Here is a 15082-nt window from a genome sequence, read left to right as displayed (position 1 = left end):
TGGAGATTGCCCAGACCATTACTAGATTCATCTACAACCACACGGGTTCTTTCATTATGCGGATGTATACTGGGGGGGAGATCTTACGATCAGATATCACACGATTTGCTACCAACTACATACACTTGATAGTCTTCTTCAGAAGAAAACAGCCCTACGTCAGATGTTTGTCAGTGCCGAGTGACAGGAGAGCAGATATGCGAGGGCCGGCACTGATGGAAGTCATGTGGAAAACTTGGTGACGAGTCAGTCATTTTGGCAGCGGGCTGAGAAGATAGTGAAGGCTATCAAGCCTTTATATGAGGTGCTTCGCACCGTGGACAGCGAGAGATACCCCCAGATGGGCTTCCTATATTACATGATGGAGAGGACAAAGAAACAGATCAGTGAGAATGATGCCAAGCATGCTCAAGAATTCATTAACATTATTGAGCTCGTTGGGACTATCAGATGGGCAGAGATTTGCATCTAGCTGGTAAGTTTGGATTTAAGAATGTTTTAAAATATTTTTTCGAAGCATGAAAATAAAATTGTGCTTAATCAGTCTTGAAATTTATCTGCAGCTTATTACTTGAATCCGAGATTTTAGTATACTATTTGGAGATAGATATGGATAGCGTGCTTCTTGTTGCTCTTCGCAATGTCATATATAAGATGGTGCCCGATCCAGAAATCGCGTCATTGTGTCTGCAAGAGGTATGCTAGTTTAAAACAGATGTAATTATTCAACTGAATTCGATCTGATATATTTATAAATAATAAATATATTTTATTTCAGACGAAACAGTTTAGAGAGGGATCAGACAGTTTTGGAGTCCCATCAGCCGTCGTAAACAAAAAGTAGATGAATCCAGATAAATTACATATCAATAATGAGCAATGTAGATTGATATGTAATTTTGCTTAATAATATCATCAAATTTGATATATAATTTTACTTTTGTAGCTGAATGGTGGATTCATTTTGGAATATCAGCAGAAAATTTGAGACATATGGCTGTCCGTATTTTTTCTCAGACGGTCTTGCTAGTGGCTGTGAGCGTAATTGGTCCACTTTCGCCTTTATCCACAGCAAACAGAGAAATCGTCTGACACAAAAATGCCTCGACGATCTTGTATATGTTCACTACAATCTGAGGTTGAGGCTAAAATATATTCAGGAGGAAGTTCAGTTGAAGTACACTGATCCGATGCTGGATGATTATGCCGACGAGGATGATGATCCGATCATCGGATGGCTTGCAGGTCAGCAACAGGAGTCAGAGCTTGATGAGCCAGGATCCCCTCCACGACTAGCCAGTGTGGGGGCAAGGGAGATCAGGGTGGATCCAGGGCAATGGGCAAAAAAAAATATTCCACATAGGGTTACAGCTGATCAGCCACAGTCTGAAGGGACACAAGGGACTCATTATCACATGACTCGCTATCTGATACATCTTTCCAGAGATTCGAACGAGAGATGTATAGACGTTCCTCCCGACAGCCAGCAAGAAGCATCCATCCTCCCAATCACAGAAAACTAAGTCACAGAGGGGCACAAGGGGGGAAAGGAAAAGACAGTTGCACGTGCACCACTCTCGAGAATACAGGAGCGATCTGATTCAGATACGGACACCAGGAAGAGTGATGATGATACTGGTAGTAGTAACCATAGATCTGATGATCAGGGAGGAACTGGAGGACAGGAGACCACCGTTTATGAGACACAGCCAGAGGGTGATATTCGATTCATCGGTGAGTCTCAGTTTACGCATGTCACATAGGATAAGGATCATGGTGGACGAGTCGGTAGAGATCGTGGGGAGCCGATTTCATATAGACGATGGGCTCCTAGAGATCATCCAGCACATGATGCAGCTGCGGACGATCTTGCACGTGGAGTAGGATCCATGGATGTATCTGGATCATCCTCGCATTATGGATCCTATTATCCACAGCCACCTTATGATCCATATGCATATGGTGCATCCGAGGCATCATCTTCTAGTGGTTACTACCCTATGCGCCTGGAGCAGCTCTAGGATTAGATTTTGCTACTGGCATATTTGGATGGGCTCCTCCACAACCGTACCATCATCTCGAGGATACTTTCAGAGTCAGAATTTTAGCAAGAGTCTGAGATGTCTTACAATCCAGAGAGGATGCCTTATGGGATGATGAATATTCGAGAGTATGGTGCAGCTTGGCTAGAGGATTGACTGATGTCCCTTCAGACTATGTTGATGATCCAGATATCTACGAGCGTCACAGACACTCGACAAGAAATTAAATCAGAGTACATCTTAAGGTTCGTATATCAGTTATTTGGCTTTGTATTTAAATATTTAGATACATTTTAATACGTATTTTATATATTTTTTCTTTAGTTTTAAGATGACATAGTTGAAATATAATGTAAATAAATATATGTTTGAAATTTTGGATCAAAAATCTTTGTACCGCAATCTAACTCCAAATTGAACCCAAATATGTCAATAATATGCAATATAATGCATATTGAGGTTGTATTTATCAATTATTAACTTTAAAAATCAAAAAAAAAATTGAAAATCGAAAAAAATTGTGTACCGGTACCGGACCGGTAGCCGGAGCGTACCGTGTGTCGGTACGGTATGGTACCGATACCGTACCGTACCGGTTCGGCACCGGCATGCCGATCGGTACCGGTACAGCCAACCTTGCTACCAGTTGTTAACATCAAAACTCTCGTACCATTAGAACTCATAGATTCTACCTATTTGGTGTGGAAACAAGTTTTTCTAAATGTCTTAGAGAGTTTTGGTGTTACCTCGCATGTGGATGGGACCAGCATTATCCCTCTTCAAACTATTGAAACTATCGATAAAAAGATAATTATGAATCCAGAGTATCTAGTGTGGAAGAAGATAGACACCACTATACTTTCCTGGATTAATGCTACTCTATCTCTTAGCATACTGCAAATGGTTATATCCAGTTCACCCAAAATAGCCCATGATGCATGGAAAATCATTGAGGCATACTTTCTTGACAAAACCGCCTCTATGGCCTTTTCTCTGAAATCTGAATTACGAAGCATTAAGAAAAGATCAATAGGCTTGAGTGCATATATGCAAAAGGTTAAATCCATAAGGGATGCCCTCCAGGCGATTGATGAAGATGAGTCTGATCACAATTTGGTCATGACTATTCTTCTGAGACTACCAGAGGAATATAGAGAATTTGTAAGTACATTAAACACACACCGGATGAAATAACATTTGAGCAACTTCGACCTCTTCTACTATAAGAAGAGACAGAAGTTCAATGCCATGCCGGATTGATGACACCTACTTCTTCCACCACTAAAGGAGAAGCCCTTTATGCAAATCGCGATCGAGGTCATCATGGTGGACATAAGGGTAGTTTTTGCGGAGGTCGAGGACAACGTGACAGATAATTCAAATCCTGATCATGGATATAATAGAGCATACATACATCCTCAGCCTTTTCCTCATCTTAACCAACCCTATGTTCTATGATCTGGCACACAATACCAGATATGTGGAAAATTTAATCATTCTACTCTTAATGCAGGCAACGTTTCAATCACGCTTTCACCACAAATGATATTCCTCAGACCTTCGCTGCTTTGAGCCTTGAGGAGCCTGATAAGGAAGTTTGGTATCTAGATATTGGAGCATCTAATCACATGACTGCTAATCTTGGTATTCTTTCTTCCTCTAAACCTTATAATGGCAAAAAAAATTCTGGTAGGTAATAAAAATTTACTTAATATTATTCAGATTGGTGAAACATGGTTGAGTACTCCTTTTTACTCCTTTGTTCTCAAAAATGTTCTCATTGTTCCTTCTATTAAAAGAAATTTACTTTATGTTCATCGATTTTGCCACGATAATAAGTCTCATTTTGAATTTGACTCTTCCGATTTTTCTGTAAAGGATTTGGAAACGGGGAAGGAGCTTCTCAAATATCATAGTTCGGGAACTTCACTCTATCCAATTTCTTCTAAAGTTGCAAGTATAGGAAACAAGCAACAATCGGTCTTTGTTGCATCTAGATTTAGTGGAGATATTTGGCATAGATGGTTAGGTCATCTTAGTTTTACTGTTCTTTCTAAATTTCTTAAAGAAAATAAAATTATTTATGATGGTCATTCTAAACTCAAATTATCTGTTTGCAATACATGTCAAATATGTCAAACTTTCTTTTCATGATTCTGAATCAAAATCTACTTTTCCTTTTCAACTTGTGCATTCTGATGTATGGCAGGCACCTGTGCCCTCTATTTCTAGATATAAATATTATGTCATATTTGTGGATGATTACTCCCATTATTCATGGATTTGTCTTTTAAAATGTAAACATAAGGTTTTTGAAAAATTTTAGGATTTCAAGCAATGGTTAAAAATATTTATCATCACAACATTAAAATTCTTCAATCTGACAATAGTAAAAAGTATATAAATGAAAAATTCTCGGCTCTGTGTTCATAGAATGGGATTATTCAGAGATTCTCGTGTCTTCCCACACTACAACAAAATGGTGTTACCAAAAGGAAACATAGACATTTATCCACTATTATTCGAAGTCTTCTTTTTCAAGCTTACATGCCTCCTCATTTTTTGGCGGAGACACTACAAATTGCTGTTTTCCTTGTAAATCGTACACCTTCACTTGTTGTTTTGAATGGAAAATCATCTTACAATGCTTTGCATGGTTGTGTCCCTTTTGACTTGCAACTTGTGAAAATTTTTGGATGCTTGTGTTATCCTAATCTATAGGATATTGCCAAACATAAGCTCTCTCCTCGATCTCTCCCTTATGTATTCTTGGGACTCTCAGATAAACATAAAGGGTTTCGTTGCCTATATCCAAGCACTACAAAAGTTTTAATTTCTAGACATGTTATCTTTGTTAAAACTATTTTTCTATATCCATGTCTCTTCAAATTTTCTACATCTTCCACAATTGGTTCTGCTGTTTTTGATTTTCACATTTTCAAAATTTTTTTTCTAATCCTCCTTTACTGGGTGAGAGTCCTTCCACTATTAATGCACTCTCTCATTTCACTTTCACCCATATTTCTACTATTGATGGTCCTAGCACTTCTTGTACCTACCGATCCGCTTTGTCTATTTCACCAACCTCCGAGTCATTAACTCAATTTACTATCAATTTAAATAATGATGCCATATAGGTTAGAGATAAGAACCATACCACTGCTACTGGTCAGAACAAGCTCTGGGTCTATACAAGATGAACAACCTCCAGGGCTGTTACTCCCACCACTACGATCGATCCTCTTCCTACACCTTTTGAACCTTCCCTTTCCACTCCAACTGCAAACCTACCAGTTTCACCATCTTCTTTATCTACTTCACCTGCTGTTCCTCCACCTTTCCGTACCCACACTATGCTCATCCAGCCCATGACAAAGGATATGACTGCGTCTACCTCCTTCCTCGCTTCTATGAGTTCTTCTCTTCCCACCAAGCCTAACTTCCTTGCCCAAGCCTTTCAAGATGCAGGTTGGCATGAAGCTATGACCGAGGAATTTGATACCTTATTGGTTAACTCTACTTGGGATCTTGTTCCTCCACCATCTATCAATCTCATTGGCTACAAATAAATATATAAGGTTAAGCAGAAGGCTGATGGTTCTTTTGAGCGTCTCAGGGCTCAGCTTGTGGCTCAGGATTATAAATAGCAACAGGATATTGATTTTGTAAAAACTTTTTCATCAGTTGTCAAACTGACTACTATTCGCACTGTTATTTCTATTGCTTTCTCCTCTAAGTAGCCGCTTCGGCAACTTGATGTGAAGAATGCGTTTCTTCATGGTGTTCTCTCTGAAGAAGTCGATATGAAACAACCATCTGGCTTTGTAAACCCTTCTCTTCCTCATCATGTCTGCCACCTATGAAAAGCTATCTATGGACTCAAGCAGGCACCTCGGGCTTTGTTTCAACACTTTACTTCCTTTCTTTCTGAGATTGGTTTATTGGAAGTATTGCAGATCCTTCCATGTTCATTTGTCGCTCCTCTTCTGGCATTCTTGTTCTTCTCCTATATGTCGATGATATCGTTATTAGTAGAAGCTCCTCCTCTCTTTTAGAGGCACTTATAGGCATTTTACAACAAGAGTTTGCCATGAAGGATTTGGGGCCTCTACCTTACTTTTTGGGCATTGAAGTCACTAAATCTCCTTCACTAAATCTCCTTCTGATCTTTATCTGACTCAACAGAAATACGCGCGCCAACTGCTTGAGCGTCATGATTTTCTCATAAGTAAACCGGTTGCTACTCTCTCTCGGTGCTCATCTCTTGGCTCATGAAGGGCGTCTTTTTGCAAATCCCTTTCTCTATCATCAAATTGTTGGTGCTTTGCAATATCTTACTTTCACAAGACCAGATATCTCATATGCTGTTAATACGGTTGCTTAATATCTCCATGCACCTTGTGAGACACATATGTAAGCTATTAAATGTCTTCTCCGATACATTTGCGGGACACTGTCCTATGGCATTTCCATCTTCCACGGTCTGAATCCATCACTAATTGCTTTTTCAGATGCTGATTGAGCTGGCTATTCAGATACACGAAGATCCACTTCAGGGTATTGCATTTTTTTGGCCCTAATCTAATCTCTTGGTCAGCTAAGAAGCAGCCTACTATTTCTCGCTCCAATTCTAAAGCAGAGTATCGATTTATGGCCTACACACTTGTCAAGACCATTTGGATCTATCGTCTTCTTCGTGATCTTGGCATCTCTTTATGGCACTCTAGTCGCATCTATTGTGATAATCTTAGCACAACATACCTACTACAAATCCCGTTTTACATGTCCGTACAAAGCACATTGAACTTGATCATCACTTCTTACAGAAGAAAATTCAATTGGATGATTTGGATGTGGTCCATATCTCTTCTGACAAACGACTTGCTGACATCTTCACAAAATCTTAGACCACTTCTCGATTTTCGATTTTGCGCACCAATCCTCGCCTCCATACCAAGGATGCTCAGCTTGCGAGGAGATGTTAAGATATATTTAGTATTTTAATATTGCATATTCCTCTCCAAGTATAGTAGAGGTTTTTATGGCATTATTGCTAGCCTATGTTGCTTATGGCATTATTGGTGTATTATTGCTGGCTTATGTTGCCATATGTGTACATTCTATACTCTATATATTTTGATAAATGAAACCCCTAAAGGGTAAGCTCTTTTATCCTTCTTTTAGATGAGATAAGCTTACATACCTCCAATTGATAAGTTCTCATTTTTTTTGTTGTTTGCATTATAGATAAGGAAAGAAAATGGATTTTAACGATGAAAAAGGAGAAAGAAAAGTCTTTGACTTCTCTTCCTGATTCTTAACTTCGTTTAACCCCCCCCCCCCCGACCCCAATCGACATTGTAGCACCACTAAAAAACAAAAATAAGGGAACAAGGCCGAACCAATTGGTTCGGCCCTGAACCATACCAAACTGAGCGGTTCAGCCCGATTCAAAGTGGTTCGACCTAGTTAGGGCCCTATTTCAAAAATTAGGGCTGAACCATCCCAATTCCACACTGGTTCGATTTGGTTCGGCAAACCATCTATAAATACTTAGTCACCGAAACTTCAAGTTGTAAGTTTGGAAACAAATCTTTGGCTATGGCTTAAGGTGGTATGTATGACTTGATGTGATATTTCAATTTCGTAGTTTAGTGATTTTGATAATCACTATTTCCTGTATATGAATTATATGATTTTGATGCAACCATTTCCACATTTTGATGGAAATAGAGGAGGAAGACACACGAAACAAAAAGAACTCTCTTCTAGAGTTTTGATTCAATGTCAAAGAAAATAGACTACCAACAATGCTGGTCAAAGGCCTTTAATTATAATAGAAAAAACCCTAACTTAATGCCTAAGCTACTAGAATACTCCAAGTATATTTCGAATTACAAAACAGGTAAAAAAATTAAAACTTCCAACTCGTCTAGGATCTTTCGGGCTCCCATTGACCTATCAAATGAATAATCTGGCCCCAAAATTGGATTGTGACAGCAAAACCGTTAGGCACGTAAAGCAGAAAAAGATCTTTCCAAATTAGAGTCTTATAAGCGATTTTGACTCGGGATGAGAGATTGATGCCCACTTCAATGTGGCAGAGTCAAAACTGGTAGGGTCAGATGCAATCAGCCTGATTTCTTACCCTTTCAGACCCAATCCATCAAATCAAGGTATTTACCAGCTAAAGCATCTATATCAGATTTCCAAGATATATTGATTCATTGACAAGTGAAATGCCTTCAATGTTTATAGGGCCAACCCTATGAGTGTGCGGCGGTCATCAGGCCCTCAAAATTGGATTCTGGCTCAGGGCAATGACATAAAAGTATTTAAAAAGTGATAAAATTTAGCTTAACCAAGCATTTTGGAACCTAAGGTCTTGAAACAGGGTTATTTGGAGCCCAACATGAAAGGAATATGAGCTCAAGAGTCAACAGATCATGAGAATTTCATTAGTCACCAGTTTTTGTTACAAATAAATACCGTTAGAATGTAGCAAGTATCCTGCATAGCATTAATTACAGCAACTGCAGCTATAGAAAGCTGTTTAGCTGCACAAATAACTGGTTCTTGCACATTGGGGTCATGGGACAAGTTATTGCAACTGGAAGAGTTTTGGTAGGTTCGATTACATTGTAGCTAGTAAACTGCACCAATACAAAATAGAGAAACTGGCTCACTTACAGTAACTGGTCTACCAATGCACCTAGTTAAATGTAACTAAACAGGCTCTAAGGGATAGTTTATCTGCCATTCCACCAGTTTGTGTTATGCTACGTACCAGTTTCATAATAATAATCAAATGACCAATCGACTCTTTCACCAAGACACTGAATAGTTCAGTTGCTTATATAATGCATGGCTGGTGGTTGATGCCCAGAAGATTAATTTGTTAACTACTTCCCAGTTAAACCACAATCACTATAAGCACATAATCAGAATTAATGGGACATTTCCAGAGCATTTCAGCCTTTGGATATAACAAGAGAATCAAAAAAAGAAACTAGAAGCAAATATTTCAATAACTGTGGCAGTGGCAGTGCATCAGAAATCTTTATATTCAAAAGAAAGCCCCATCTATAAAGCATTAGCTAAAGTAGTGTCCACAGGGACTAGCAGATCTACTGAAATCAGCAAATAACGATAAAATAACATGCAGTCATTTATTATATCCTCCACTCTTCTATGACCAAATTTTGATAGAAAGCCATTTTCCCTACTAATTCTTTCAGCTCCATTCCGCTAGATAAATTTTGATTGACTTTTTTTTTATTAAAAAAAAAAAACCCTTAAGCTTCATTCTATGCATGCTCACATGGTTGTGTTTTTTATTTTCTTATGGTACAGAAAATACTCCTAAATTTTCTATTACTAACAGTAGCTGAGACACTAGTAGAATGTACTATATAACAATTGCATTGATTTAAAATTTAGCATAGCTGTACAGGCCCATGCATCCTAAAAGCCAAATCTAGAACAACATAAAGAGCACATTCTTCATTTAGAAGTGGACTTCTGCTGGCCTGCAGAGCTTGGAATGTCATACAGTTGCAAGCTCAGAAGTATCAGTAACATGTTACCTTCTTTCTTGGATATTCTACTGTAACATCCTCACCCAAATCCAACTCCTCCATGATATGAATAAACTCCTGAAGGAAAATCTTAAATATAGTGTAATGAATCACTAAAAGACAGTAAAAGTTGAAAAGGAGCACAAGTAAAAATATATCATACTGGATGATACTGGAGAAGGGAGTTGTAAATGAACCATCCAGTTTCTTCTAACACATCATGATCCTCAACTTTGTGCCCTTGAAGTTGTTGATTAATGTGATTCCTAAGGTGTTACATAAACATATTTTTAATATCAATTACAGCATATGATATAAAATGATTGCTGCGTATCCAATCATAAAATGGAAAGGAAAATGCTTTAGTCAGCCAAGTTGTCTCAATGTGATGCACAGAAAGATACATTGCTCTATCTTTTTTTTTGTTTTTTGTTATTTTGGTTTTGTGTGAGGGGGGGGGGATCGTTTGTGTTAAAGAATACACTAACTTCCATCATATTCCCGGTAATATGAAATTGTTAAATGAATGACTAAACAAATCTCGTAGTACTCAAGACATCCTATAATAGAAAATAATAAAGCCATCACCTGCCACTAACAAATTCTTTCAAGATTGGCATGTATCGACATTCTCCAGAATGCATGTTTGTTACCATGAGCTGTGGACACCAAAAATGTTACTGTGGATTCATAGTTCATGCCTTCGGAATGATAATTCAGCTAGGTAACTTCAACGTTTTAACAAGAAGAATGAGAAATCTCACTGCCAGCAGCTTGCCTGAACCTGAGAGTATATTATGGTTGTCCTAGCAGATATGTGGTATTCAATCACCATGCTCGTCCTACACTAGCTAGATCCATATATATAATGAATAATACTGGATAGAACTGATAAGCTCTCATTATTATCTATTGAAACCTTGAGGTGAGTACTGGGCAGCATGAAAGTGGTTGTGGGGGAAGGTTTGTTAATATTCTACAAAAGTGTAGAGGATTCAACTTTCAAGCTGCTCTTTTGTTGGATCTAGGTTAAGAAAGAATCATCTGATTGAAATACAAAATTTGTTCGAATACTGAAATGATTACTCACGGTTGTGCAATTAAAACTTTTGTTTGTAAACTAGAAGCCTCCTCACTTGTCACAGTTCCCTTGATCACATCCCAGCCAAGTCTTCCTAGAGCTTCCAACTGCAGAAACACAAACCCAGAGATATAATCACGCTAGTATGAGTGCATATGTTGTAACTAACAAGGCACTGCAGAGGCGTTATACAGAAAAATTATCTAGCCATCACCCAGTTGACAGGTTGTGCTGAAAAAAATAAGAAAATAAAAAGCTAACAAGTCAAATAAATATGCTCAAGAGAGGGTAGCACCTGTAACTATCCCCAGTCCCCACTGCCAAGGAAGCGCCTTTGCTGGCACTAATAACGACATATCATGGCCTAACATCCACATAAATAATCTGCTCCTAGAAAGATTATTTTTTCCCTTAGGATCAAAATACCACAACCTGCTCTACTGTAATGGATGTATCACCTGACAATAATGAAAGTAAACTGGAAGAAATATTCATCAACTTACAATTTTAAGCGTAGGTATACATGTTTAACCTAGCGGTTCATGTAAAATATTAGCAAACAACACAAAGGATCTCCAAAAATAGTACATGTGAAGATCATAAGAGAATCGAGACAGTCTGCAAAAAACAGATTTTAGTGTAAGGAGCTAAAACTTTTCTTACATGCAATAAAAGGAAAATGGAGAAACCAGTCACTTTACCAGTTCAATCAGTGTCCACAAGTGGTCTCCAAAGCTAAGATGTACGATTGTTAATTCAATATTTGAGTCTCGATCCATCAGAAAAATCAGTACATCAGAATCCATGTCATCTTCCAAGGCCTGCAAAGAAAATGTCAAAGCAGCAATACATACATTTGTACACCATACATATGAACATGATGTATATAATGGGGCTAAAAAAAATACAAGCACGCTTTTGCTGACAGAACTCTTTAAAACAGAATCTTGAAAACTAATTCGCAATGAAATCAAGGGTGAAGATATACCTTGAAAGAAAATTTCATTACATGAGCAGGATGGTAAAAATTCCGAGAACCATTCCTACAACATAGCACATTAAATAAGATTACTAGAGGAACCATTTCTGATTAAGTAAATCTTATTTTCTTGATCTCGATTCTTTTACCATGTTAGAAAGACAGAGCAACAGAGCAGAACAAGATGCAATGCAAAAACACTACCATGATCACTAACACACCCTTCTCCTAATGATAACCACAGTTTGACCATTCCAAAGCCATCAAGAACATTCAATCAGCATCACAAGATGCACAATTCCATCACCTTCAACACATTGCAGGGAAGTGAAAACCAAATAATTAAAGTTAAAAAAGAACCACCATATATCATTCCAAAAGGATACCATATCAATAGTCTCAGCAATTAGATCAAAATCACAGCAAAAGATCACAAAATAAAACCTCCAATCAAACTAATCTTAAGAATAGAAACAATTTCAGATGGAAGACAATTAGACTTCAGTCACAAATACTGGATTCTCATCATGAAGAAAACCGAAGATCGCCTAATTTTGTGAAAGAGTCAAGAAACCAAATCTTATTTCTTCGAGTACCCAAGATCACCCCTTTGAATCAAGATCGAGTTTTCGAGCTTACCCACGAGTCGTTCCGAAGAAACCCCTGCGAGAACAAAGCATTGGATCCATCGACGAACTGGGGGAGTTGGCGATTTCGAGCCGAGAAGGGGGATGGGGAAGAAACCCTAGTTTGGGAACCCTATAGGGTTGGTGGAGAGCGAGATGGAAAGGGAAGAGCAGAGAAGAAGAGGGAAGAAGGCTCGCACGCGCCATCGCCATCGCCCGATGTGTCTTCGTTTTGAGATTTGGAATGGAGAGGGAGCGAAGGCGGGCTATTTATAGGTACCCGCTGGTGAGCAATGGTCTTGGATCTGCTATAACATTCCGAACAGCGAGGAACGCTTTTGTTTCATTCCAACTGTTCAGATGGAATGCTGATCTGATGGACGGGTATGATATCATTGCTGGCTTCCTCGCTGTCTAGCAATTCGTGAGGGTGATCTCCAAGATCGACGGGGCGAGCTAAGCAAGCTGGTGGATTACAATAACGAGCTTAACCGCCAATAACATTGCAAGGACTATGTCCGTCCATATAAAATTGGATGGTCAAGATTAGTCTAAGACTGTTTTCTCTTCACATCATCACAATCTGTTAGAATTTTTTTTTTTTTGAATGAACTTAGAAATCAAATGAACCTTTTTCCAACATGCATTTTTTCTGTTTAAGATTTTCTTTGGAAATGGTCAAAAAAATAAGCCAAGATTAGAAAGAGGAAGTGAATAGAATGAGGGACAAAGCAAGAGAGGGTGGGAGAGAGAGCACGAGAGTCGTGCTACCCAAACTTCCTTCAAAATAAATAAAGATCTTAAAAATTTTATCGCTCACATGAGCAACGATATTTCTGTGCATCGCATGCCAAGTTCATAGATCCAAAAGCAACAAGTGATTATGCTCTTAAATCTAAAATTACTTAGTTTTGGTGGATTTTCATCTCATTAAAACTTTCTTTATTTCAATTAGTACTAGATGGGTTGATGTCTACTCTATCCTACCTTCATTTAATCAATTATATATTTAATTGAATCTAATTAAATCCAATTGCATCAATATGTTCCCAATTTCAACCCTAGTTCATCCATTCTAACCTAGTTTTTCGTATCCAACTTCATTCCGAACTTAATTCACATGCTCTTCCATCTAACTCCACCAATAATTAATCAATTATTATCTCAATTAAGCAAAATTATTACTTATTTCAACAAATTAACTTGAATCAACTAATTCAATTACCCAATCTAGCCTGTCACTAACTTGATATAATTTAGTTCAAATCATTTATCACAAGTCTAACTTGATATAACTTCTTTCCACCCCAATTAGCGACTCACAAGTCTAACTAAATGACTTTATACTCAATTTGACCAAATTCTGCACACGTAAGTCAATTGGACCTGACTTGTTCTAATTTTGATACTAAATTTGACTCTTTTTTTTTTAAATTGGATCAAATGAACTCAAATTAAGCTCAAAATTGAAATATGGCCTTTCTCCTTAGCCTAGATATCCTAATCAAGATTTCTCTATTTCTAGCATGTGTGACTTACCAATTAATGTTCCTCTAAAAATGTCTAAAAATACTACAAAAATGTTAAAAGATAATAATATCAAATATTACAAACATGTTGAAAGAATAACAATATCAAATAGATTTAATATTTTCAAGCTTTAATTTTCTCTCACAAAACAACCGAGAGAAAAAAATTCCTATCCATTAGATCTAGTATTGGTCAACCAACCTGTCAAAGCAAACCCTTAATACATGGCTCTCTCATTAAATCAATGATTGAATGCTATTTAGCATCATGATCCCTCTACAATTTAAAAAATTTCAAACACAGTCATTGGCCATTGCTTCTCTATCTATAAATAAACTATTGGGGGACAAAATTAAAGGATCTCTTAGCTCTTGGATCCACCCTTAGCTCTTTAGTTCTCTTGCTCTAGCTTAAGATCTAGCTCTCCCTCTCCTCCTCTCCTTCTTCTTCTATCTTCCTAGATCTCTTACAATTAGATCTATCTAACCAAGGAGCAAATAATATAAGATCTAACAAAGTCTAGAGCAAAAAAAAAAAAAAGTGTTCGAGTTATGAGAAATTCCCAAGGAGTCTCCTTTGAGGAGGAACAATGTTGGATGATGCCAAGCCACCACTAGATGGGCCTCTTTACCCCCTCTTCTTTGATTTCTTTGATTTGATCTTGTGATCTCAATTGGCAGCAGGCAATTAATTTGTAACCAATGAAAATTTTTGCTCTTTGATAATAAATTAACTTATCTCTTTTTTTTCTTTTGCTTGTTGTTGGCCTAATTTCCATATACTTAATAGAGAGTTTGTAGATCCATTCTTTCTTTTCCTTTAAAACATCTAGATGATTGTATAGAACTCAAAACCTCTTAATCCAACTAACAAGAAGACCTCTAGTACTAACAAAGATCTCAAATCAAGCATACAATCCTTGAACATCATGTGCCTATTTAGTAGGCATATGGTTGAAGTGTCCTAGCACCCTTCCAACATAGAGAAGTATAGGCTTAGGCCTCCAATCTCTAGGGCTATAGGGCATGCTGCATTTTCAACCATTCCCTGATGATACCTTATGTAATAAGCTTGGATTTTGTTGCCTGTCTTTTTTCAACCTTTTGTTTGCTTTTTTGGCTCCTTATTACCTTATAGAGTTGGTGGCAACTTGAAAACTTTTTGGGATTGCATTGCTCTTTATAAGCCTATCAATAGTAAGATTTGGGCTAGGGGCCACCTTGCTCTCACTCTCCCAAGCCTACTCT

General features: G+C 37.7%; 1 protein-coding gene across 2 annotated transcripts in view; it reads right to left on the bottom strand.

The window, feature by feature from the left end:
• The window catches only part of LOC105034226 (ACT domain-containing protein ACR12), a 79044-nt gene extending 66487 nt beyond the window's left edge, over nucleotides 1-12557 (bottom strand). For both annotated transcript variants that reach the window (XR_012142619.1, XM_010909283.3), the window contains exons 1-6: nucleotides 12319-12557; nucleotides 11689-11743; nucleotides 11402-11521; nucleotides 10710-10807; nucleotides 9783-9885; nucleotides 9629-9697 (exon numbers count right to left, since the gene is read on the bottom strand). Coding sequence is in view for 1 of the 2 variants with exons in the window: in XM_010909283.3 (XP_010907585.2) it covers nucleotides 9629-9697; nucleotides 9783-9885; nucleotides 10710-10807; nucleotides 11402-11521; nucleotides 11689-11743; nucleotides 12319-12518 (645 nt within the window). In the remaining variant the exon portion in view is untranslated. The remainder of the gene's footprint in view (nucleotides 1-9628; nucleotides 9698-9782; nucleotides 9886-10709; nucleotides 10808-11401; nucleotides 11522-11688; nucleotides 11744-12318) is intronic.
• Nucleotides 12558-15082: the final 2525 nt, after the last annotated feature.

The sequence above is a fragment of the Elaeis guineensis genome, chromosome 7 (assembly GCF_000442705.2).
Source record: "Elaeis guineensis isolate ETL-2024a chromosome 7, EG11, whole genome shotgun sequence".
NCBI lineage: Eukaryota > Viridiplantae > Streptophyta > Magnoliopsida > Arecales > Arecaceae > Elaeis > Elaeis guineensis.
This window is presented reverse-complemented; position numbering and strand designations above follow the sequence as displayed.